The 25817-nt window shown below is 47.2% G+C and overlaps 1 protein-coding gene across 1 annotated transcript in view; it reads left to right on the forward strand.

The window, feature by feature from the left end:
• Positions 1–14693, forward strand: part of LOC115642551 (bone morphogenetic protein receptor type-1B-like) — a 30321-nt gene extending 15628 nt beyond the window's left edge. Inside the window, exons 6-12 of the mRNA XM_030546173.1 lie at positions 4902–4998; positions 5786–5921; positions 6513–6705; positions 8285–8582; positions 9582–9757; positions 11430–11560; positions 14568–14693. Coding sequence (XP_030402033.1) covers positions 4902–4998; positions 5786–5921; positions 6513–6705; positions 8285–8582; positions 9582–9757; positions 11430–11560; positions 14568–14693 — 1157 coding nt within the window. The remainder of the gene's footprint in view (positions 1–4901; positions 4999–5785; positions 5922–6512; positions 6706–8284; positions 8583–9581; positions 9758–11429; positions 11561–14567) is intronic.
• The last annotated feature ends 11124 nt before the right edge of the window (positions 14694–25817 follow it).

Here is a 25817-nt window from a genome sequence, read left to right on the forward strand (position 1 = left end):
TTCCCCACGACCGGTACCTGGAGAAACCTATGGTCTGGGACCCACCAGACGACACCGACAAGAACCAGGTACCCAGAGAGGGGGAGGTTGGAAGTAGCCCGGGGATAGCCGACCCTGGTTCGGCTCCTGAAGAGCCCGAACCCATGTCAGTGTGTTGCGGCCAGGATCCCCACTGACTGCAGCGGGTCTTGACCGCTGCTAGGGCCCCGGGCTGGAATGCAGTGGAGTGGGAGGGCCTGCGTTCCCCCTGCCACCCGTAACCGGGTGGCAGACTCCCCCTCTTCCCGCCTATTGCCACTGCCCTGCCCTGACCCAAAGGGCCAGAGCGACTTAGATTTGTGTTTGGTGCCCCGCCCGAACCAAGGGCTGGGCCCCATTGACTTTGCCACTGCCCTGCCCTGACCCAAAGGGCCAGAGCGACTTAGACTTGTGTTTGGTGCCCCGCCCGAACCAAGGGCTGGGCCCAATTGACTTTGCCATTGCTCTGTCCTGACCCAGAGGCCAGAGCTAAACTAGACTTGTGTTTGGTGCCCCGCCCGGACCAAGGGCTGGGCCCTTTGACTTTGCCACTGCCCTGCCCTGACCCAAAGGGCCAGAGCTAATTAGACTTGTGTTTGTTGCCCTGCCCAAACCAAGGGCTGGGCCCCGTTGACTTTGCCATTGCTCTGTCCTGATCCAGAGGCCAGAACTAAACTAGACTTGTGTTTGGTGCCCCGCCCGGACCAAGGGCTGGGCCCTTTGACTTTGCCACTGCACTGCCCTGACCCAGAGGGCCAGAGTGAACTAGACTTGTGTTTGGTGCCCCGCCCGAGCCAAGGGCCCGGGCTGATACTATGTTTGCTCAGCCCCTGCTAGGGGCCTGAGCCTGAACTATTGCTGCCCAGCCTGTCCAAGGGCCTGGGGTGATACTGTGTTTGCTCAGCCCCGCTAGAGGCCTGAGCCTGAACTATTGCTGCCCGCCCTGTCCAAGGGCCGGGGCTTATTGACTTTGAGAGCCCCGACCCCGGCTAGAGGGCCGGGCTCTACCCTGTTTACTGACCGTATACCCCGCTCAACACCTGCCGAGGGGCTAAGCCGACCCAGACTGCAGTGCGTAAGGAGGCACCCTGGCTCCCCGCTGCGCCTGAGGGGGACGAGCCCCAACACAACCGGTTTACACCCCCCCCAACATATTCGTCGCCCCACTAGGGCATGCCCGGGTCCCCAGGGTTTAAACTCTGCATGGACTGCGTGAAGTTTATGCCGAAGAGTGACCTGCACTCATCCTGCTTGAGGTGCCTTGGGGAGAGCCACCAAAGAGACCGGTGCGGTATCTGCAGGGGATTCCATCCCAGGACTCTTAAGGACAGAGAGCAGAGACTCAGAGTGCTCCTGATGTGGCTTTACAGCCACACTCGGACCCTAAGCCTGCCAATCCAGCGCCCAGCACCTCATCCTTGGTGCACGGTGCTCTGGCACCGCTAATGAGACAGGAGGCCCAGTCTAAGATCTCTAAATCCCAGCATCGGAGAGAATCGGGACATAGAAAATCGGCCTCCATGTGGCACCGATCACCATCTCCAGTGCCTGCGAAAAAGAAGAGGCCGGTGAGGGACCAATCACCCCACCAGGACCTTAAAAGGCCAGCGGCATCCACGACTGTGGTGGGACAAGCCGAGCCACAACCGGACCCTCCCAAGGTCCCGTTGACTGCTGCCCCGGTGGGGGTGCTGTCGAGTCCGGACCGGTCTAGATCCCCGGACCTCAGTGAGAATGTGCATCCCCCATTGACGCTGGAGGCGTTCGAGGTGGCCTCTGACTTATTAAGCCTCCCGGTGCCGGCCTCCCCACGCCTGTGGAAAGAGCTGCTAGACACGGCCCTACCCCCGATTCAATCAAGGGGCAAGCAGGCCAGGATGTTGCCCCAGTTCCCACCTTGTGCCGCTCCGGCAGCACCGGCACAGAGAGAGCACTCCCTGGCCTCATGGCGCCGCTCCCCGGTGACAGTGGTTACTGCTCCCCCTCGGTCCTCCTATTTGGAGACCTCGGACTCAAAGGCGGAATCCTACCGCTCCAGTAGATGGAGGAACTTCTCAGGCAAGCTAATGGCCTTACCCGGCGTAGTGGCAGCAATAGTGGCAACCTCCGTCCCAGTGGCCGTTCTGGACTCCCTGGGCCTACCGTCAGTCCCTGGGACATGTGCATGGTCTGTGCTCCAGGTCTGTGTCGGTCTCCTCGACGTCGGTGGCTCTGGCGCAAATGCATCTACCACCGGCACCACTGTCTGACAGGAGTGTGCCACAACAGAACCCGGCATCGCCTAATCAGACACTAGCACCGACAGGGACCATGTTTCCGATGCCGCAGGCACCGCCCAGCACTCCTCATCGTTTGGCGTTGACCCTGGTACCGGCCACGGTGCCGCATCCTACATCTGCACCAGCCACGCAACCAGAGTACTGTGTGCTGCAGAGGCTGAGGGTACAGAGGAAGGTCCTTTGCAGGCGGTCATCTCCTCTTCCTCGCCAGATGAGGCACTTGTGGCAACGTCAGTGGCACCAGCCCTAGAGGACAACCAGGTGCTTCAGCAGCTACTTAAGAGTGACGCTCAGAGCCTGGCGATCCAAGTGGAAGAGATCAAGGTGGATGTAGATCACGTAGTGGATATCCTGGCCCCCTCGGACCTACCTAGGCTTGCCCTACCATTAATCAGAATGCTAGCTGATACATCCCGCACCTTGTGGCAGATGCCAGTTTCGTTGGCCCCTATGGCCAAAAAGACAGAGAGACGCTACTTTGTACCCTACAAGGGCCATGCTGCAAATGTATTTTCCTAGTCTCCAGAGTATGAAGAATTCTCCCCCTATAGTCTGCAGACTCTGTTTAGCCTCTCCTGAGCCAATAGACAGTGACAGCTTCAACTGTTCCAAGCCACACCTTTAGAGGGAAATGACCGGCAGACCCAGACTGCTAACAAACCATGAAATAGAAGCTTGGCCCCCTGAGCTGCCACCTCTTTCACAGAGAGAACTGGACTCCCCAGCGGGCTCTCAGTTTCAGCTCCTGGCACACACAGAGTGACAGTTCAGGTAGAAATCTGCTGCTCCAATGAGAATGATGTGCTCTAGCTTTTTTTCCTGATAGGCCCTGTGTTGGTGTTTCCTTTCAAAGGCGATGGCCATGGCTTGAATGTTTACATTGTTAATGCTCCAGGACCAGGTAATGTCAGGTTAAAACATGACCAATGTGCTCACAAGGCAGATAATGGTAGGTCATCTCTGCTCATGATGGGAAGGAGAGGGAAGGAAAAAGTTGGAAGCAAAGGTGGGAGAGGGAAGTGGATCTTTAAAAGAAAAGTGCATGACAGTAAGCCAAGATTCCCCTAGGATCCTCTTTGTCTCATTACCCTAGTACAGGGGTAGGCAACCTATGGCACGTGTGCTGAAGGCGAAACACAAGCTGATTTTCACACTGCCCGGGTCCTGGCCACTGGCCCAGGGGGCTCTGCATTTTAATTTAATTTTAAATGAAGCTTCTTAAACATTATAAACACCTTATTTACTTTACATACAACAATAGTTTAGTTATATATTATAGACTTATAGAAAGATCTTCTAAAAACGTTCAAATGTATTACTGGCACGCAAACCCTAAATTAGAGTGAATAAATGAAGACTCGGCACACCACTTCTGAAAGGTTGCTGATTCCTGCCCTCGTAAATCTGAAACATAATAGTGTTATTCCAGGGTGAGTCAATAAGGCTAGAATTGTCACAGTTTACTGTGTGTTCAGCATTTGTGTGGAAGATGCAAGACAATCAGATGGTGAGGACTTGAGAAAATCTCATCTTTATCTGCCTAAGAGTGAACACCAGGCTGGAGGTGGGGAGTGTGCTAAAGTATCACAGTTTTGAGACTCTGCAGTTTTAAAAGAAGATGGTGCAGGATTTCTTCAGTTTTCAGCATGAGAATATGCATGATGGTCCAACACGTGTGTTTGAAATGCGTCTACAAATTTGGAGATGACAGCTAAATTTTAGAGCAGAAAATGGGTATAGCGTGCAAGGATTAATTCAAACTTTTCAGTTATTTTTATATAATCACAAATCTTACGTGTTGCTTGGTAATGTTGCATTTTGAAGCGGTTTTAAAGAATGGCTCATCTGCAATGATACATTTTCCCACAATTGCAAGAATAAAAAACAAATAATTTTTCCTGCTAAAGTGCTGTGAGAGAGAGAGAGATCCTTACATTGATGTAAATAGAATGTTAGGGACTTTAGCTCTATGCCCTAGCAGGGATTAGACATTGCTTATATGTCTTCTGTGTTGGGGTAGATACAGTTGGGTATAGGAATTGCTTTTGTTAAGACTCTCAGTTTTCTGAAATTAATAAAAGTTAGTTAAGATAAAGAGGCATCAAACAGGACAAAGTCTGTGTCCCAGCTGACAAGATACGTAAGATACAGGAGTGTAAATCCCAGGTTTGAGGCGGTGGGGGTTAGTGGATTGGTCATGAAGGGCTAAATACTCCCTTACAAACTCAGTCACAAGCACTAGAGTTACCAGTGAGAGCTTTGACTGAGTAAAGACTGCAGGGTCAGTCAGGCCCTCGATTGCTGTTCCATGTGCTGTGTTTGCCCTGTTCAATGAGAGCTAAAAAAGGAACACCTCAAATGGGTCTGAAATCAAGTGCTGCGTTACGCAATGCTGCAGTAGAAAAGAAAGGGAACAATTCTCTTGCTTAATATAGTTATAAATTCTTGTGTGTCTTTTTATATGGGAAACTAACCCCAGGAAGGCAGAATGCATGTTACACCCAACCTAATGGGAAAGGCATCTCAGGTGTGAGAGAGCAGCGTTGGCTTCTAAGACAAAAACACAGCCATTGTACAAAGCTTTTTTTGATTTTTTAAAATCAGATTGTGTTGAAGGAGACATTGGTCATAGGGCCTTGCTGATCTCAGTGATCGTTTGCAATATACTCCTGGTACTTCTCATCATATTCTGGTACTTCAGGTAAGTGGGAAGTATTTCAACTTTGTCTGCTTCAGATTTCTTCCTAACATCACTTTCCCCTCCCCCACCCCAGCTTATGAACTGTAAAATTAAAAAAAAATTAACAGGAGGGAATTGGGGAACAATTAAAAACACATTGTTTTTATTATAGGGAAAAATTGTATATTTTGTTAATGTTAAAATCACAAAGTCATCAATATAATGTCCCATAAAATAGTTGGTCTTTTGTAAAGCATCCTTCATAGAAAGTATATCCTAAAAAGTTTTCCAGTGGGAAACAACACAGTAGTATACACTGAAAATTAAAGAAAACAATAGTGCAAAGACACGCTATAGTAAATAAAGCTCACAACCCAGTGTACACAAGGTTGACACAAATTCACAAACTCTACCCAAAGAGGCAGGGAGATTCAGAAAGCACAGGTAAATTCATAACAACACCTTTGTTTGGTCATAAAAAACCCACAACATTCATAACTAAAAGGCGAGGGATTTACTACCTCTCTGTTTTTAGGACTATTCTCTGAATTAGGGGTTTAAAGTTGGTACTTGGCTATGCAAAATTATGCTGGATTCCCCAGCAGATGATACTCATCCCCTTTCATAGACCGAAAGCATTCTAATGTTGCGAATAGATCAGAAAATAGTCGTTGATGAGACTAGCTCATACTTTGGGTAATTGCTGGGGACTTCTGAATGACTAAATATTAAATGTGAGTAGCGTTTTCTGTGTAGCATCTGTTCCTCATTGCACTGTCAACTAATTTAATTTTCACTAAAATCGTAGGCACAAAAGGCAAGCAACCAGACCTCATTACTGCATTGGAGTTGAACAGGATGAGACTTACTTTGCTCCAGGGGAAACCCTGAAAGACTCGACTCAATGGTCTCAGAGCACAGGAAGTGGGTCTAGTTTCCCTATGGTAAGAAAGGAATGTAATTTAGATACACACAGAGAGTCCTGTGGCACCTTATAGACTAAAAAGTATTGGAGCATAAGCTTTCGTGTGTGGATACTCACTTTGTCAGACGCATATAATGGAAATTTCCAGAGGCGGGTATAAATTTGCAGGCAAGAATCCATCTAGAGATAATGAGGTTATTTCAATCAGGGAGGATGAGGCCCTCTTCTAGCAGTTGAGGTGTGAATACCAAGGGAGGAGAAACTGCTTTTGTAGTTGGCTAGCCATTCACAGTCTTTGTTTAATCCTGAGCTGATGGAGTCAAATTTGGAACTGAACTGAAGCTCAGAGGTTTCTCTTTGAAGTCTTGTCCTGAAGTTTTTTTTGCTGCAGGATGGCTACCTTTAAATCTGCTATTGTGTGTCCAGGGGGGTTGAAGTGTTCTCCTACAGGTTTCTGTATATTGCCATTCCTAATATCTGACTTGTGGCCCGTGCATTCCAGCTTTGTGCAAGGGTTCCTATGTTTTAGCATGAGAGAAGGAGATGGACAAAGAGAGATGAAACCCATGTTGTGGAGTATATTTAAACGACATTTCTTGGGATTTAACAGGTCGAAATTACTATAGCAAGGCAGATTGAGATGGTGAAACAGACCGGTAAAGGTCGCTATGGAGAAGTTTGGATGGGAAAGTGGCGTGAAGAAAAGGTAGCTGTAAAAGTGTTCTTCGCCACTGAGGAGGCCAGCTGGTTAAAAGAGACTGAAATCTACGAGACTGTCCTGTTGAGGCATGAAAACATTTTGGGTGAGTGAGTGAAATAAAAGATAGAAATGATGCCATTTAAAGTTTCTTAGTTATTCTTGCTAATAACTTTGTACTTGCTGATGTCCTTTGCTTCATGCATTTTGTCACCTGCCATGCTTTGCCATTAACCACAATATGCTTCTCTCCATGGGGCAGACATCAAAAAGCAAATCGTTTTAAGGGTCTCCATGCAGATACGGAGTAACTGGCTTTGGGAGGTTGTAATCCCCAACAACCATACACCTGTTTTTCCCACCTGTGTCTGGGGTTCTGTTTTTAGAAAGCAAACTCCAAGCCACTGAACTGACATTTAACAATGACACCATGTGGAACTGAAAAAGAAGAGACACTGAAGGCATTCTCAGGGTATTTGTTTAAAACTCAGTTATGCACGTTGTACAGAGCTCTCTGTAGGGGACGATGTGGAGCCACGCTATGCTAGGGAGAGCCGTCAGGAGGTATGTCTCTCTTGTGGCTGCTGGATGTTTGTGTGATCCTTCCCCACACAATTATGTCCCTAGAGTGACCAAGAACTGAGCAGACATAGGAACATAAGAACGGACATACTGGGTCAGACCAAAGGTCTATCCATCCCAGTATCCTGTCTGCTGACAGTGGCCAATGCCAGGTGGCCCAGAGGGAGTCAACCTAACAGATAATGATCAAATGATCTCTCTCCTGCCATCCATCTCCACCCTCTGAAAAACAGAGGCTAGGGACCCCATTCCTTACCCATCCTGGCTAACAGCCATTAATGGACTTAACCTCCATGAATTTATCCAGTTCTCTTTTAAACCCTGTTATAGTCCTAGCCTTCACAACCTCCTCAGGCAAGGAGTTCCACAGGTGGACTGTGTGCTGCATGAAGATCATCTTCCTTTTATTTGTTTTAAACCTGCCACCCATTAATTTCATTTTGGTGATCCCTAGTTCTTGTATTATGGGAATAAGTAAATAACTTTTCCTTATCTACTTCCTCCACATCACTCATGATTTTATATACCTCTGTTACATCCCCCTTAGTCTCCTCTTTTCCATGCTGAAAAATCCTAGCCTCTTTAATTTCTCCTCATGTGGGACCCGTTCCAACCTCCTAATAATTTTAATTGCTCTTCTCTGAACTTTTTCTAATGCCAGTATATCTTTTCTGAGATGAGACAACCTTGCTTAACGGAGTGGTTTCTTCGACTCTTCCCTTGAACAAGCAAAGGACAGAGAGGGTGTTTTGTTTTGTTTTTTTGGTGAAGTCCCTGTCCCCCTCGATCACAATTTAACCTTTAACCTGGGGATTAGACAGAAACCAGCGATAACCTTTAGCTTGAGCTGGTCTTAATATAGCTTTGAAATCACTCAGAGTAATTGTTGCACACTTTTTTCATGCAGTATAATCCACATTTTTAATATGTGCTGATGCAGGCATGGTTCATATCCTTACTAACTGAATACAATATAGATAGAATAAAGAAGTTGAACTTTGTAGCTGAAACTCACAAGTGGATGAGAGAGAATGTAGAGTCGTGTGTGGTGTTCAAAAGCCCCAAAAAATATTAATCTGAAAACATTTCCTCCCTCCCCATAGGGTTCATTGCTGCGGACATTAAATGTATGGGGACTTTGACCGAACTGTATCTTATCACAGACTACCATGAGCATGGCTCCCTGTATGATTATCTGAAATCCACTCCCTTGGATCCAAAAGCCATGCTAAACCTGGCCTATTCTTCTGCTAGTGGCTTGTGCCACTTGCACATGGAGATCTTTGGGACTCAAGTCAAGCCAGCTATTGCCCACCGGGATCTGAAAAGTAAGAACATCCTAGTGAAAAAGGATGCAACCTGCTGTATAGCAGACCTAGGCTTGGCGGTTAAATGGTTTAGGTGAGTAAAATGAGGTGCATTTCTTTGTGGGTGAATTCTTTCCTGCCTCCAGGCTTGTTAATGTCAGCAATAAAATGGGTGTTTTTTAATTGAAAGGGATCGGAGAGATACCACGGTATCTTTTTGTATCATTGACATGCATCCGACGAAGTGGGTATTCACCACGAAAGCTCATGCTCCAATAGGTTTGTTAGTGTATAAGGTGCCAGAGGACTCTTTATTGTTTGTGGGGTGTAATATATATGATATACCCTTATACTGTACTAGGGGCAGGTACAAGTCTGTGACATCTTACGCGCATTTAACTTGCACAGTTTCAGCTTTATGCGGTTGGCAAAAACAAAAAAAAGAGAAAAAATAACAATTTTAATATCGTACGTGTAGTGCGGGCGATTCCGCCCGCCATTACACTCAATGTAATTTTGACTAGATGCGATTTTCACTTTATGCTCTGAGTGCGGAACGTAACCCCAGTGTAAGATGCGACAGACCTGTATATTATATATTGCATGTTTATAAACAGCGGTTTTGTATTTAAATAGTAGTTCTAATAGTATTTGCACACAAATTCCATTTTCAGTAAGTTGTCCTTAATAGATAATCAATTAATATTTCTGTATGCTGAAAACAACATTTTAAGAAAACAACATTTAATGAAGATTTGATTGGTATCGCCTGCAGTAGCGTTAAGTCTAATGCTAAACAAAATCTCCCAAATGTTGCCAGGGTCCCTATTGAGTCTTCTCTCTGTTGTGGTTCTGCATTTGAATGCTTAATACCACCTGAGGCAAGTAAGCCTTTTAAGAAGTTGGGGGCTGGTCACAGCCTGTACCTTTCTCTAGAAGAACTGTTCCATTAAGATTATGCATTATTTTTGACCTTGTTCAAGAGTGATTTTTGTTTGAATTTGTTTTTTCTCCACATCCAGTTGGGTTCTGAGGTGATTTTTTTTCAGATTACTTTTTGTATGTTTGATTCTTCTTTTTCTTTTCCTTTTAGTGATAAAAATGGGGTGGACGTACCACCTAAAAAACTGGTAGGCACAAAGCGCTATATGGCTCCTGAGGTGCTGGATAAAAGGTTGAATAGGAATCACTTCCAGTCATATCTCATGGCCGATATGTACAGTTTTGGACTCATCCTTTGGGAGGCAGCAAGGAGATGTGTGTCAGAAGGTGAATGGCAAACATATTGTTGGTAAGTGGGACGTGACTTTTCCTTGTAGCAGCAAACTCCATTTATAACCTGAAGCTTCAAGTTCTGTCCTTTCTTTCTCGGTAGTAGATTTTGTTGCAATAAACTAAGCTGGGTAGACACCTTGGCAGTCCTGAGCCTATTCATTTCTGCTTCCTTGCACTGAGGGTTTGTCATCTTCAGTCTTAGTTTAACAACAAAGATTTACACTATGTTTTAGTAGCCTATTTAAAGATGCAATGACTCATCCCTGTGGTGGGAACGTGGAGCTAATTTGTGGGCTTTTTCAGGGAAGGTCTACACTGCAGCCAGGATTGACTCTCTGAGATCAATCTACCAGCGGTCAGTTTAGTTGGTCTAGTAAAGACCGACCAGAACAACTGCAGATCGCTCTCTAGGCAACTCCTATACCGTAACCCTGATGAGAAAAGTAAAGTAAGTCGATGGGAGATTTTCTCCTGTCGCCCCCCACCCCCACCCCATGGTGTAGACCCCGCGGTAACTCCACCTAACGTACGTCGACTCCAGCTACATTAGTCACGTAGCTGGAGTTGCGTAGTGTAGGTCAACTTACCGTGGTAGTGTAGACATAGCCTCAGAGTGGTAAACATTTCTGCTGGAGTAGGAACCCTCTGCTGTTTGAGCAGAAAAAAAAATGAGGTGATTTTGCATAGGTGTTACAGTTGACAAATGATTTAAACAGACAACTATTAGGCAGTTGACTGTTGTTCTCTCTCTGTTATCTTTAAAAAAACACAAGTTGCTTCCGTGGCAAGCAGAAATGCAGCCAGGATGCAGGAATTAGTAAGAGGGAAGAGAGGCACCTATTCAGTCATCACCATTCCAACATCATCCTGAATTTTCCTTGGACATCTGCTATCCAGGTACAGAATGAGGCCCCGATATTACAGTTGGATGCCATATGAAGTCATCGAGGCTCTCTGTAGGCCCATGAATCCACCCATGTGTATCACATTGCAGGATCAGGTCCAAAATCCGCTCATGCTCAGATTGTGAGATCTGGATCCCAAATGGTATTATTACAGGCCGCAAACCCAGAAAAGCAACAAAGAGTTCTGCGGCACCTTATAGACTAAAAAATGTATTGGCGCATATGCTTTCATGGTTGAATACCCACTTTGTCAGATGCATACTTCATTTTCTTCAAAAAGATGACCCCCTCTCCAAAGCAAAATAGAATAGCTCACATGGCTAATATTCTTTAAGCCTGGTCTACACTGGGGGAGGGAGGGGATTGATCTAAGATATGCAACTTTAGCTACGAGAAAAGCGTAGCTGAAGTTGACGTATCTTAGATTGACTTACCTCCCATAAGGATTGATGGCCACGGCTCCCCTGTTGACTCCGCTTCTGCTGCTCGCTCTGGTGGAGTTCCGGAGTCGACGGGAGCACGTTCGGGGATCGATTTATCACGTCTGGACGAGATGCGATAAATCGATCCCCGATAGATTGATTGCTACCCACTGATCTGGTGGGTAGTGTGGACGTATCCTTAGTGTCTATGCTGAGCAAGACAGAGGTAAGTGTGACTGGTAGAGTCCAAAAGGGTGTAGTTGATATAGTCCAGACATCCTTAGTCCCCTGGGATTTTTATCTGCCAGTTATGATGCATCTGGAAAATGTTTCTTTCAGGAATAGTTGACAAATACCAGCTTCCATACCATGATCTTCTGCCCACCGACCCCTCCTGCAAGGACATGTGGGAGATCGTGTGTAGAAAGAAGCTTCGTCCTGCATTACCCAGTAGATGGAGAAGTGACGAGGTAAGAAATCCTTTTAAAATAAAGCAAGTTTTATTACGTTGCCATTTATCTGTCTTCAAAACTGTTGTGATTTCACCCAGAATAGACACGTGGGATTTTCAAACATAGCACTGTGCCTGTTAGGATCAGTGAGATGGTTATATTCGATTTTAGCACCTGCCATGTTGCCCCAGAACGGAAGGGCCACTGAGGTAGATGCTCTGATTCCCTGAGGAGCTGGCCTGAAGTCTTTTCAGAAAGATGTGTTATGTTTTTCCTACCGACCGGAATCACATCGTGAAAGCACGCAGACTGTATGTTTCAGCTCTGCTCTTATGCATGTTTTCCCTTTCCCTTGTCAGAATTACTGTTGTTAAAGACTGGCTGGCCAGAAGCTCAACCTACTTGCAAAATTACCCGCTGCGCAGTGTACTGGGGACGACTGTTTGTTTTAAATCAGGGCTACGATTGTCAGTGGCCCTTTTTCTGAGAGCCCTGGTTCTGTTGCGATGGGGGCAATCCCAGGCTTGCAGTCCTGAGGGCATGATTCCAGTAAGTTTCATTTTACCATTTGTACACAATACCACAGCATCCAGGAATCGCAGCCAAAACCCTCACCTAGTGCACTTATTTAGAAATACAGCTAACGGGCTATGTTGGGGTCCACTTGCCTTTACACTGTACCTTTTAAAAAGGAGATTGTATTGTATCCGCATCCAATCCGCCATCTGCAAAAATTCAGGTGGGTGCGCTGGCAGCTGTGAGGTGTCTGCGTGGAGTCGGCAGGTGGAGACACAGCTGGGGGCTGCTCTTGGTGCCCCCCCCCCCCGCACCATGGGCAGGAGGAGAGTCCGCTGCAGCTCCCTGCCTGGGTTCCACGCCAGCGTGGCTGAGGGGAGGGAGGAGACCTGTGGAGCTGCACTGGGGCTGCTCGGGGGCCCCCGGCCAGGGCAGATGGAGGATCCGCTGTGGCTCCTCACTGCTGCCTGCCCAGCTCTTACCATGCCCAGGCTGCAGCTCTGAGCTGGCAGCTGTGAGGAGCCTCCACTTACCCTGGGCCTGAGGCCCAAGCAGCCCCGGTGTCCCTGCCACGGTTCCTCACAGCTGCCTGCCAGCTCTGACTGTCTGAGCCCTGTGCAGATTTGTAGCCACAGCTGCGCTGCTATCTGCAGAAATGGTCCGCGGATCGAAAGCGGCTACTGGTGGATTTGCAGGGCTCTAGGTATCGATGCATCTCTTTGCCTGCACATGTGTATGTTTCCCCTAAGAATGGGCTCTAGGAAACGGCATTCCCAAGCATACTGGTGTTTTTCCTTTAGGGATGCTGGGTTTGAGGGGAGGGGAGGATCTGAACTCAGTCCTCTGAGAACTTCTAATGAATCAAAATGGCGTTTCTGCTCAGTAGAGCAATAATGGATGTACCTCAGACAAACTTGCCGACTGACAATGACGCTCTGCGAAGGTCACTCATCTTGTGGAAGGGGATAGTGTAGTGCTGTTATTGTAGCAGACAGGTGTGGTTTGGGAATAGCAGCGTTCGGTTGAGCGTTTGGCAGTTGGATCAAAGATCTCAGCTGCAAGAGCTGTAAGCGGTCAGAGAAGTGGGGTGTGGGTTAACACCCCCCCCACACCCCCATCCCTGGAAATTTGAGTACTTGTTTAACAGTGAAGGAACCACCTGTCTCGCACTGCCGCTGACCAAAGCCTAACGGGGACTTCATCTTGGGAGTCAGGCAAATGGGAAGTTGTGTTGTAGTGGGGCTGGTTAGAAAGGATTTAGCGCAGAGAAATAAAGAATCTAGTCTGGCTGCTACCACCCATCAGGTGCCGGGCAGGCTTGCTGAGTTAGCTACTCTTCTCCGAGCAGTTGGCATTACCAACTCCAGGATGGGGACCACACTGCCAGGTAGCAAACCTAGTAAATTAGTGCATGCGACCACATGGGTTCCCAACCCATTTTTATCTAAGACACTTTCAGAAAAGAATCTGGCTTCGCTGGTTATTTAGTAAATGCTGCTGTGCTTTTATGCTCTGCACCCACCTTTCTGACCTGTGCTGTTTCACTGTTCTTGCCATTAATGAAGGAGGGTTCATGGAGGTGGTATCAAGGAGTGGTGATGAGCAGGGCCATCCCTAGGGGTGTGCAGGGCCCAGACATCACCCCGATTCACCCTATCCAGGGGATGGCTCTGGTTACAGGACACTCCTATCTAGGGCCCCTCTCAGGCCGCTAAAGCCTTCCTGGCCTTATGCAAACAACAGGAAGGGTTTTTTCCAAAACCATTTTTTTTCAAATATAGCAACAGGGACTTGCAGTGATTTAAATCCTAGGATTCACCCCAGTGCAGATGGCCTGCGAGGGCCCTCTGTGACGGAGCAAAAACTAGGCAGAAGAGCTGTGCATCACGTCCTCTGTACCTCCTTTCCCATGTCAGGAGCAGCGACTGTCCCCCAGTGGGCCAGCACGAAAGAAGGAATCGTTGTGGCAGACAGCAGACATCGACCAGATCGTCTCATACTATGGGGATAAGGGTAACATAGAATAGAGTCGGGTGAGTGAGAAGTCCTGCAAGACGACTCAGTGGGACAGCAGCTGGAAAAGCTGCCATGCTCAGGCTGTGCTGAAGCCTGGGGTCACTTTGCAGGCTGAAAGAGTGAATTCTACCCTATCGTCCGTGTTGCATTCCAGACCCAAAGCCCTGCTGCACAAGGGTCATGCAGCCCACATTAAGGGGAAGTTATCAGAGAGGTTTTCCTTAGCATCCAGGGAAGGGAGATGGGAAAAGTGCTTTTCTGATGTTGGATTTTTGAACCAAATGTGGAGCCCAGTTTGTTATAAATGTTCAAATTGAGTGACCTGCTGAGAACTGCAGTCAATATACAGAAAATGTCATCCCATCCAGCGTGTACCTTTCTTTGTGGCATAGCAGCTGGCATCACCTTTAGAATACACTGCAGTTTTTCGGGACAGCAGTCTTACATTCCAGCTGACCCAAGTATGAGCCTTTTTAATCTTTTCTTTCCACAGTGCCTGAGACAAATGGGAAAACTCATGACAGAGTGTTGGGCTCACGACCCTGCTTCTCGGCTCACAGCCCTGCGAGTAAAGAAAACACTTGCCAAAATGATGGAGTCACGGGACATTACAATCTGAATCAACAAAAGACATCTCTGGTGAAAGCCCATCCAAAACTACTTTCCCTTATGGTCAGAGGACACGAAGAGGAATCAGAAGCATTCACTAATATGGATCCTGAACACAGTCATGCTTCAGAGCAACTGTGGATTTAACTAACATCTTTTGAGGAGAGGAGCCTTTGCAAAATCAGTGGCCTTTGACACACAAGATCAGAAAAGGCTCGTCTGCTCCCTGTTTGCATGGGGAACTACCATTTCAGTAACTGGTTCGAGATTATGCATTTTGTTTTCTGTGAAAGCCCATTATTTTTATTTTATTTTATTTTTGATTGTTTAAAAGAAGACACTGTTTTAAATTTTTATGAAAATGAAACTTATCGTGAGAAGTAAAGACCTATATTGTTACATTAAAAAATCAGAAGAAACTGTGCCTGAAGATGAAGGTAAAGTGACTTTTTTTTGATTTATAAAAAGATTTGCATGCCACCAGAAAACAAAAATATTGAGGAGCGGCTCTGAAGTTAAAAGAAACTGTCTTAAAAGCTACCTTCGTATAGAGACTACTTTTCACAGTCTCGTGTATTCTGTTCTCTCGGTGTAGATGTACCCTGGTTAGAAAGCTTCCCTATGTAAAGGTACTACTTTCTTGACTTTCTGCTGGTGGCCTGTCACAGGCAGAACTTACTGAATTGGAGAAAAACAGAAGCCATGTAGCAATGGCAGTTCTGTGGGCCTTGTGGTTTTTCATACACCCTTTGGATTTCTGGTTTCGTTAGTTTCTAGGATAAGCCAAAGCACACTTTTTCTAGCCTTTTTTACTGAAAAGTAAAGAATTTTGATGTGAAAGGAACAGGTTCACTCAAGAACGAGTTTAGTTCATCTTAACAGCCTTTCATTTACCAGAGAAACCACTGGTGAGTGAAACTGCTGTGAACCGCATATGAAAATGTTGCATAGGAGACACTTATACACAACACGAGTGAGGGTTCCCCTTCAGCATGTGAAAGAAGCATTAACGCTTTTAGGAAAAAAAAAATCCCGTTTATTCTGGGGGATTATTTGTTGTTACTTTTTAAAATGTAGTGAGACTTCTTAACTTCCTGTTGATAAGGACTGAAAGGAGGGAACTGCTGACAGTTAGTTGATCGTGCAGTTTGGATTTATTTAGGCAGAATTGGACCCAGTGCTGCGTTTCTCTTTCAACCAAAACCTCCCGCTGCAGTCAGTGGAGGAGGTGAGGGGTGGGCAGTCTGGTCCAAGCTTTCGCCCATTATGAAGTGTTACTGTTTATGAAGAAAAATTCCATGGTTACTGCACAAAGAAACATTAGTTCTCAGAATCCCTTTTGAAACACTGTTTGAATTATTTCTTTATTCTGACCATTATCAGGTCCTATCACTTTTTTTTAAAACCTAGATATGCATAGAGAATTCTTTTTCTAAAATGCATACAAGGTGTGACATTTCTAACTTTAGGAAAATATTTCCCACAATATGTTTTTCTTCTCCAGTTATGTTTTAATAGAAGGTATTTGGGAGAAAATTAACAAAAATTTGAGCTGAACGCTTTCAAAAATCTGAGACCAAAGTTCATTCCCTAAATCTGCGTTTAGATGCAGGAACAAGAGGCCTGATTTCCAAGAGCACTCAGCCCTTTTGGAACAGGCCACTGATTTTGAACACCTAACTGTGGATTTAGAGCCTAATGTTAGGCTCATGTTTTTTTTTAAATCTTGGTGTGAAACTTTAGCGTTCTTGTTACTTTAAACAGCCTTTGCACTAACCTCTGGATCTCTGGGTGGCATTGCTCAGTCATGGAGTCTTCCACCTGAGGACTTGTAAGTCATAGTGCTTTCATAAGGAAAGGAATTGTGTTTCCCTTTTTGGACAAAACTGATTTATTTGTATCATCCAGGTAAACATCATTTGAGTTCAGCTTTATCGCTTGCCTCAGTTATTTATAGGTTGAAAAATTATGACTTCATATTTTAAAGCTGATGAAAACGTGCAAAGTTCAAGACGTTTGAACAGAAGAGTTTCAGTATTGGTTAAGCATTTTCTAAGGTCAATTTCCATGGGCTTCAGTGGATGATGCATATGGTTATCTGAGAGCAGGATCTGGCCTTCTAAAGCAGTGGGGTTCTGTGCTTTTCTTTACTGAAATGTTTGTTTTCCAAAGTGGAAAGAATCGCACAAACCCTTTCTCTTTCTTCTCCTGTGTGCACTGAGTCTAGACAACTGTACTATAAATTACCCCTTTTGTGGTGTCACCATTGGTGATTAGATAATAGTGGTTAAAAATGCAAAACCTCAAAGTAATTAACGACAGTAGACGGAAATGGGAAAGGAAATGAACCAGCGATTGAACAATTCCTCATATACTGTGCCTCTGCAAATTATTTTAATCCTGAGGTCCTCGCTCAGATGAATAGAGAGAAATTTGTCAGGTTGAATAATAACCGAGGGACAGATCCTGGTCTCTGCCACTGCTCTAATTCCTCAGTAACTCTGATGAATGCAGTGGAGTTAAATCAGCTTTTGCTGCAGTAACAGACAGCAGAATTAGGTCATGAATAAGAAATGCCCAAAGAGGGGAAATATATTAATCTCCATTTTGAGGACAGCGAAGGTGCTAGAGGTAATCTTCACAAGTTCCACCAGTCATAGCTGTGTGAGTTTCCAGCAGTAATCCCCAGCAGTATAGAGATGAACATTCTGCAGGGAGGGTTCTCCCTAACAACGACCCTGAAATGACCCACTCCAAAGCTGTGAGGCCCAGACCTTGCTAGTTCTCCTGCAGATGGTATCCCAGGTCGTTTTTCCTTGTCCATTTTTCCCCAATAGAAGGAAATGTGCATCTCATTTATGTTAAAATATTCAATTTTTTTTTAATTTATTTTTCCCAGACTTATCTTAGAGCGGCTCAGCTGCCATTGTTCTGGTGATTGGCAGGCACAGTGCAACCTCGCTGTTCAGCAGCTTTCAGATAGACTCCTCCAAGCGCCCTGAACCAGATGCTCTCAGTATGTAGCAAGGGAGAGAGGCCTCGCGCCAGCCACTCGCTGATTGTCCCAATGAGTTCCCAAGGATTTTAATTTTTTTGTTCCTGAAAGGAAGGGATTCTAAGATGCCGGTTGGCAAGTCATAATATTTGTTATGTTAAGATGTTCAGGTTTATATGTTATAGACATAGATATATTCAGTTGGGAGTTAGAATAACTCTCATATGTGGATTAAGAGGAAAATATTGTGGATGATAAAGCACTAAATGAAATACAATATTTATGAAAATGTGCAGATTAACAAGTAACAGTGACAGTGCTATGTGGGAGGAGGGAAAAGAAGAATACGAGGAGATGCTGGGCCAAATTTTGCCCTCAAACCACACGCAAAATGGTCCAGGGCCTTCTTCAAACAACTGCAATGTCACTTTCAGTTTTAGCAGAGGGCTTCATCCTGCACCAGTGGAAGTCAGCGGCTTACGAACGAAAAGACTTCATGGAGAAGCTCAAGTGTTGTCCCTTCTCTAGCATAAACAAAACAGTTTCTTCTGAAGGAAGGTTGCCAATGTAAAGACTTTTCAGAGACTAATGTGCCTTATGGAACCTGTCAAATTAAAAAACTTTCTCGGGGTTGTGGGAAAATCACTTGGACTGCATGGACTGTATTGTAAGTTCAGGATATCAGTAATTGACCTCACAGTCCCATGCATCATAATTTGTGCCATATACACAATAAGTTGGCAGAAGTGTTAACGGGCTAGACTGGACCTCAGCATTGGCAGGCAGCCTGTCCACTGCATCCCCCTTCCCCCGTTTTCTGACTGTCAGAACTGCTGCCTCCATAGCACAAGGTAAGCCGCGGTTCATTGTTCGCAGCCAGCTGACCCTGACACTACCAAGACATGAGGCTCAGAATGAGACAGGCATCTTGGGCCATCCCCTCTCCAGTGCAGATAAACCCTATTGGAAGCTTCTGAGACTCTTAGGAAGAAACTGTAAGGACAAGGCTCTCTGCTCCCCTTCTCCCAGTATGGGATCTGGTAGACTTGCTATTAATCATAGAATATCATGGTTGGAAGGGACCGCAGGAGATCATCCAGTCCAGCCCCCTGCTCAAAGAAGGACCAATCCCCAGAAAGATTTTTACCCCAGTTACCTGAATGGCCCCCTCAAGAATTGAGCTCACAACCTTGGGTTTAGCAGGCCAATGCTCAAACCACTGAGCTATCCCTTCCCCCACAACTATAGCTCTCACCAAGGAGGAAATGAAAAGCTCTGGCATAATTTCAATGGGTCAGAAAAATTAACCAAGGAGAAATCAATGGTAAAAAGCTATTCAGGAAGGCCAGTACTAAAATACATTTTAAAGAGGAACTGTAATGTGGAGATAGTCTATAGTCCAACATCCAGACCCGTGAGATAGATACATGTTGCTATAAAAAATGCAAACAAACCACAATCGAGGAAGAAGGGTGGATTGGTGTAAGCAGCTATGAAAAAAATGGAAGAAAGTTGATAATGGAAGTAAAGCGAGACAAGGAGAAATCTGCCAGCAGAGTAAAGGTCAACACGGAGAAGGAGTTTCTGAAAAGGGTAGTGGGAGAATTATCACTAATAATTCAGAGCAGGCAGAAGTGTTAATTAGTGGAGAAGGAAAAGCCCAACATTAAACAACTACTGTCTAGTTAGTGGTAACAGGCCAGTGTTCCAGCCCAGTCAGGTCTCCGCGATGAGGCGGGTGCATGGCACGAGATCAAGGGACATACCAGACAGCACTGTGGGAGGCCCTTTAGTACAGGTGAGCCCTGTCACTTAGCAAGCCTCTGAGTATGAGCCCATCCCACCCATCGCCCCTTCTAAATTAACAGTACATCCCCCCATCCCCATGTAATAACCGGGGGGGGGTCCCAACCCCCAGTCTTTGACCCCCGAGTTAGATACCTCCGTCTGGGTCTGTTTCTGTGCAACTGTAACTAATCCAAGGGTGACGCGGCAGCCCCGCCGGACTCCAGCTTTTTCAATCCTTGCCCCCCCGTGTGCGGCCGGCAGAAAGCCAGCCCATGCCACAGCGTTACTGCTCAGCCTAACCTAGGCCAGAGATGCACCCCCCCAAAGCAGGGAAGTTGTAGGCCCTTCCTCGTCCTGCCCGTTGACCTTGCCGAATGCCGGGGGGCCTGTAGCACCGAGCCTGAGTAGGGAGCGGGCCAGGTGCTCCTGGGGGCCCGGCAGCCACTTGCATCTCTGGCCTCTTCTGTACTCTGGATGCTGGAGCAGCTGCTGCACCTGAGCCGCTTCCTGCTGTATCCTCCCGCCGTCATGGTCCCAGCCAATGGGAACGCTGGTCCCAAATGCTGCGCTGCGCAGACCACCGGGTGGCGCGGGACATGGACTGGTCCAGGAGGCAGGGGCGGGGCCTGGCTCCCCGACAGAGACGCTGCTTTATTCCCGTGCACAGTGTGTCAGCACCCGGGGCCGATGAGGGAGGTGGGATCACGTACAAATTACCAGGGCCTGGTGGTCCAGAAGGGGACCCGGGGCCTGGCTTCGTGGGCCCTGTTTAGCCGATCTGCCCTTGCTGGGGGGCCTGTCTGCACCACCACCACCAGGCCAACTCACTTTCCCCACGTGCTCCCTGCACGACCGGGAGCAGCCGGCTTGTTCCTCGCCCCTGCTCGCTGTTTCCCTGTGCCAGCACCTCGGTTCCCGGTGAGGCTGCTGCTTTCCCCCACCCCTGAGACCGCACAGGCCAGGCTCCCGTAATGGGTGTTATCGCTTGAGGAACCTGGTCACCGAGCCGGGCCAAGCCCTGCACAGACCCAGAGCCAAAACCAAAACCCACCAAAAAGCTGAGAAATAGGCACATGCCAGCGGCTGGGGCACAGCAATAACTGAGCCGCTCACACTGATTACCACCTCCCACCCCCGACGCTGCACGTGTACACAGCCCACACTCACTGGAGACAAATGGGAGAGTGTTGTGCTACCCACCCAGAGCAGGGTCATTGAGTTCCACCAGGGACTAGTACCTGCACGCACGCACACACACACACACACACACTATAACCCCACCTCTCTCTCACGCACACACACACACTATAACCCCATCTCCCTCCCTCTCTCTCTCTCACACACACACACACACTATAACCCCATCTCTCTCTCTCTCTCACACACACACACACAAACACACTATAACCCCATCTCTCTCTCTCTCTCTCTCTCACACACACACACACAGTAACCCCATCTCCCTCCCTCTCATGCACACACACACACAAACACGCAATAACCCCATCTCTCTCTCTCTCTCACACATACACACACACACTGTAACCCCATCTCCCTTCCTCTCTCTCACACACACACACACAAACACACTGTAACCCCATCTCCCTCTCTCTCTCACACACACACACAAACACACTATAACCCCATCTCTCTCCCTCTTTCTCTCACACACACACACACTATAACCCCACCTCTCTGTCGCTTTCTCTCTCTCTCTCTCTCTCACACACACACACACACACACTCTGTAAGCCCATCTTTCTCTCGCTCTCTCTCGCTCTCTCTCTCTCACACACACACTCTGCAAGCCCATCTCTCTCTCTCTCTCACACACACACACACACATACACTGTAACCCCATCTCCCTCCCTCTCTCTCACACACACACACAAACACACTATAACCCCATCTCTCTCTCTCACACACACACACACACTGTAACCCCATCTCCCTCTCTCTCTCTCTCTCTCTCTCACACACACACACACTCTGTAAGCCCATCTCTTTCTCTCGCTCTCTCTCTCACACACACACTGCAAGCCCATCTCTCTCTCTCTCACACACACACATACACTGTAACCCCATCTCCCTCCCTCCCTCTCACACACACACACACACACACACACACACACTATAACCCCATCTCTCTCTCTCTCACACACACACACACACACACTGTAACCCCATCTCCCTCTCTCTCTCTCTCTCACACACACACACACACACACACTCTGTAAGCCCATCTCTTTCTCTCTCTCTCTCTCTCTCGCTCTCTCTCACACACACACACTCTGCAAGCCCATCTCTCTCTCTTTTCCTCCTCCCCCTATCTGTGGGGCCCCAGGGGCACCTCACTGCTCTTAGTCTGGCTCTGGAGCCGCTCTTTGATGCCTCCAGCCTCTAGTTACAAGCGCGAGGTCCCCACGCCCAGTGCACTGCCCAGCCTGTGCCGCTCAGCACTGTCCCAAAGGAACAGCACATGCGGGTTTGTAAGGACACGGCCTGTCACAGAGTGTGGGGGAGTCAAGGTCCAGCACCCCCGGCTCCCTGCAATTCATTGGGACTCTCAGCCAGCCAGTGACAGAGAAGGTTTATTTAGATGACAGGAACACAGTCCAAAACAGGTCTTGCCGGTACAGACAACAGGACCCCCTTTAGTTCAGTCCATCTGGGGACGCAGGGAGGTCACAGCCCCATTGGGGAGCCCAGGCCCCGTCGGGGCCGCTCTCCATTTCCCAGTCAGCTCCAAACAGAAACTCCCTCCAGCTTCTCCTCCAGCCTCCCCCTGGCTCCTCCCCCAGCCTTTGTGTCCTTTGTCAAGTGTCCCGGGCAGAGGTGTTACCTGGCCTCCAACCCCCCTCCTGGTGTCCTCCCTTCCCCAATGCATGCCTGTCAAGGTATGATTCCCCACTCTGAACCTTAGCGTCCAAAAGATGGGGTTCCTGCATGAACCCCTCTAAGCTTAATTACTAGCTTAGAAATGGTAGAGCTGCCATCACTCAAAAATATAGTGTTTTGGGACACTTTCTGGACCCGAGGCCCTTCCCTGGGGACCCCAAGACCCAAAACCCCTTGGGTCTCACAACAAGGGGAAAGAAACCATTCCCCTCCCTTTCTTCCTCCCAGATTTTCCCCTCCCTGGGTTACACTGGAAGATCACTGTGATTCAAACTCTTTGAATCTTAAAACAGAGAGGAAATTCACCTTCCCCCGTCTTCTCTCCCTCTCCCAGACTGTCCCTGAGAGAGAGACAGTGATTTTAACACAGAGAGAAATTGGGCTTTTCCTCCTCCCTTCTCTCCTTCCTCCCACCAATTCCCTGGTGAGTCCAGACCCTGTCCTCTGGGTCTCACACAAGAATAAAAAAAACATTCAGGTTCTTAAAAAGGAAAAGCTTTTAATTAAAGAAAGAAAAAAAAAGTAAAAATTATCTCTGTAAAATCAAGATGGAAAATGTTACAGGGACTTTCAGCTTATAGACACCAGAGAGAATCCTCCCCCAGCACAAATACAAGTTGCAGCAAACAGAGATACAATCCTTCCAGCAAAATACACAGTTGCAATAAAGAAAACAAACATAGGCCTAATCCGCCTTATCTACCTAGAACTCACTATTCTGAACATATAAGAGCCTGTATCGGAGAGATTGGAGAGAAACCTGGTTGCACGTCTGGTCCCTCTGAGCCCCCAGAGTGAACAACCATCAAACACTAACAGCACACACAAAAACTTCCCTCCATCAAGATTTGAAAGTATCCTGTCCCCTGATTGGTCCTCTGGTCAAGTGACAGCCAGGCTTACTGAACTTGTTAACCCTTTACAGGCAAAACAGACATGAAGTACTCCTGTTCTATTAACCCTTAACTATCTGTTTATGACACACACCCCAAATTCCCCTCCAATCCCCTGCCTGGGGTCACAGGTTACATGCTCAGGTGTTCTCCCTTCCCAAATGCAGGCCACTCAAACTCCCCTCCAACCCCCAGCCTGGGGTCTCAGGTTACATGCTCAGATGTCCTCCCTTCCCCAGTGCAGGCCCCCCAAACTCCCCTCCAACCCTCCGCCTGGGGTCTCAGGTTACATGCTCAGGTGTCCTCCCTTCCCCAGGACAGGCCCCCCAAAATCCCCTCCAACCCCCTGCCTGGGGTCTCAGGTTACATGCTCAGGTGTCCTCCCTTCCCCAGTAAAGCCAGTCCCAGCGAAACTCCCCTGCCACCTTCCCAGGTCAGTATTCCTCATTTAGCATTACCATAATACAGCAACATTCCCACTTCCTCACAGCTCCCCAGTCACTGCTCTGCCAGTGCCCCTCACTCCCGACCCGCAGCCCCTGCTGTCCCTGCCCTGAGGTACCTAGTCGCAGCTCTGCCGGTGCCCCTCACTCCTGACCTGGCGAAGGCTGAGTATAAATGCTGCTGGAATTGTTTAGCTGGAGAGAGACCTGCCTAGGACTGGGGAAACGCTGTGTCCTAGCACACTCCCTCCCTCTTTGCAATTGCTTGAGAATAAATAAAGCATCTGGCTTTGCTGCACCCAACCAAAGAGTGAGAACTGAGTTTATCTCCGACAATAGATAAATGGGCTATTAAGAGCACGTCTACACTATAGCCAGGATCGACGCTCTGAGATTGAGCCACTGGTGGTCAATTTTGTGGGTCTAGTTAAGACCCGCCAAATCAACTGCAGATTGACTGCAGATGGCTCTCCAGTCAACCCCTGTACTCTACCTGACTCTACCCCGATGTGCTCCCATCGACCCCCCCACAGTGCACACCCAGCAGTAACTCAACCTAAGTTATGTTTGCTCCGGCTACATTATTCACGCAGGTGGAGTTTTGCAGCATAGGTCAGCTGGCTGCGGTAAAGTAAAGAGATCCTGAGCTTGCTAAAGGCAAGGACCTTATATTAAGTTGGGGCTTTGTGGGAGTGATTCTGCTGAAGTCTGGGATTTACCTGAACAGGCCTCAGGATAAGGAGAGAATCCCAGGTGAGATATATTGACCCTACATTTTGAAAAACTAACATGTAATCACCAACAGGTGCAATACCCACAGGATTCTGAAAGCAGGGGCGGGCTTTAGCAGTTAGGTTGCTATGCAGTATCTCAGCAGTTGGGCCGCATTCATGTATTAGAATTATTAATAAGTAAGTGATGTAAATCATGAGTATTAATGCTTGATGCTTAATTATGGACTTCCCAAAGGCCACATATGGGTTGGGTCAGCTATTGACATTACTGTAATCAGAGTAAAGGAGCAGATGTAGTATATAGCCATCCTATTACCATAAGGAAATGTATAAAATACCTCTCTTAGTTACCATTTTGTCAGGTCACTGAGACAGTGTCAATGAAGGAGGCCTTATTCTGATAGGCTCCCTTACCCCTCGATCTCTGTTTCCAATGGTATCCATAACTTATAAGTATGCAGACACAGTGCAAGACTCTCTTTACTATACTATGGTGACCAGACCACATGACACTGAACTCCATTTTGGTACCTGTATTTTTCCATACACTGGACTGGGAAGTGAGTTTGGAACAAAGGGTTCCTGCCATATGGAAAAACTATATAAGGTGGAGTGTGACATCATCTCTTGGCCTCATTCCCCACACAAGAGAACTGGAAACACCTGAGGAACAAAGTTTGAACTGGGGGAAGTGCTGGTCCCAGGGTAAAGGGATTTCTAGCCTGTGTATGGAAACTTGGTGTTTGTATCATCAGTCAGGGTGAGAAATTGCTCATTCAAATTCTATCCATCTAGTTTGTTAGGCTTAATTTGAGTTTTTGGTTATTTGCTAAGTAATCTGCTTTGATCTGTTTGCTATCAGTTAAAATCACTTAAAATCTGTCTTTCTGTAGTTAATAAACTTGTTTTATGCTTTATCTTAACCTGTGTATTTTGAGTGAAGTGTCCAGAGAAAATCTCAGCTTGGTTAGCACAAGCTGGTTGTGCATTATCTGTCCCATATCGAGGGGAAGGTGAACTGTGTTAATGAGCTTACTTTATACAGACCCCTGTGCAGTATAAGATGGTATAATTCTGGATTTATATTACAGCAGGTGTGCAAGCTTGGGGAGCTGGGAAATTGGCTGTTGTCTTCTCTCTGTCTTTGTGTGACTTAGGTAAAGCACCCAGGTAGCTTAGTGGGTGTATGGTGCCACCTGCTGTTGTGTTGAGTGAGAACAGAGCCTGGAGAGGCTGGCTGAATCTCCAGCAAAGCAGTGTGAGAAGGGCCAGTCCAGCTTGAGGGTTAGCGGGCACAGCAGTTCCCAGAAGCCCCCCAGACTGCACCCTGGGGTGACAACCCATCACATCCTACATTAACCAAGTCTCAGCAGGTTTGTCACA

The sequence above is a fragment of the Gopherus evgoodei genome, unplaced genomic scaffold (assembly GCF_007399415.2).
Source record: "Gopherus evgoodei ecotype Sinaloan lineage unplaced genomic scaffold, rGopEvg1_v1.p scaffold_41_arrow_ctg1, whole genome shotgun sequence".
Taxonomy (NCBI): domain Eukaryota; kingdom Metazoa; phylum Chordata; order Testudines; family Testudinidae; genus Gopherus; species Gopherus evgoodei.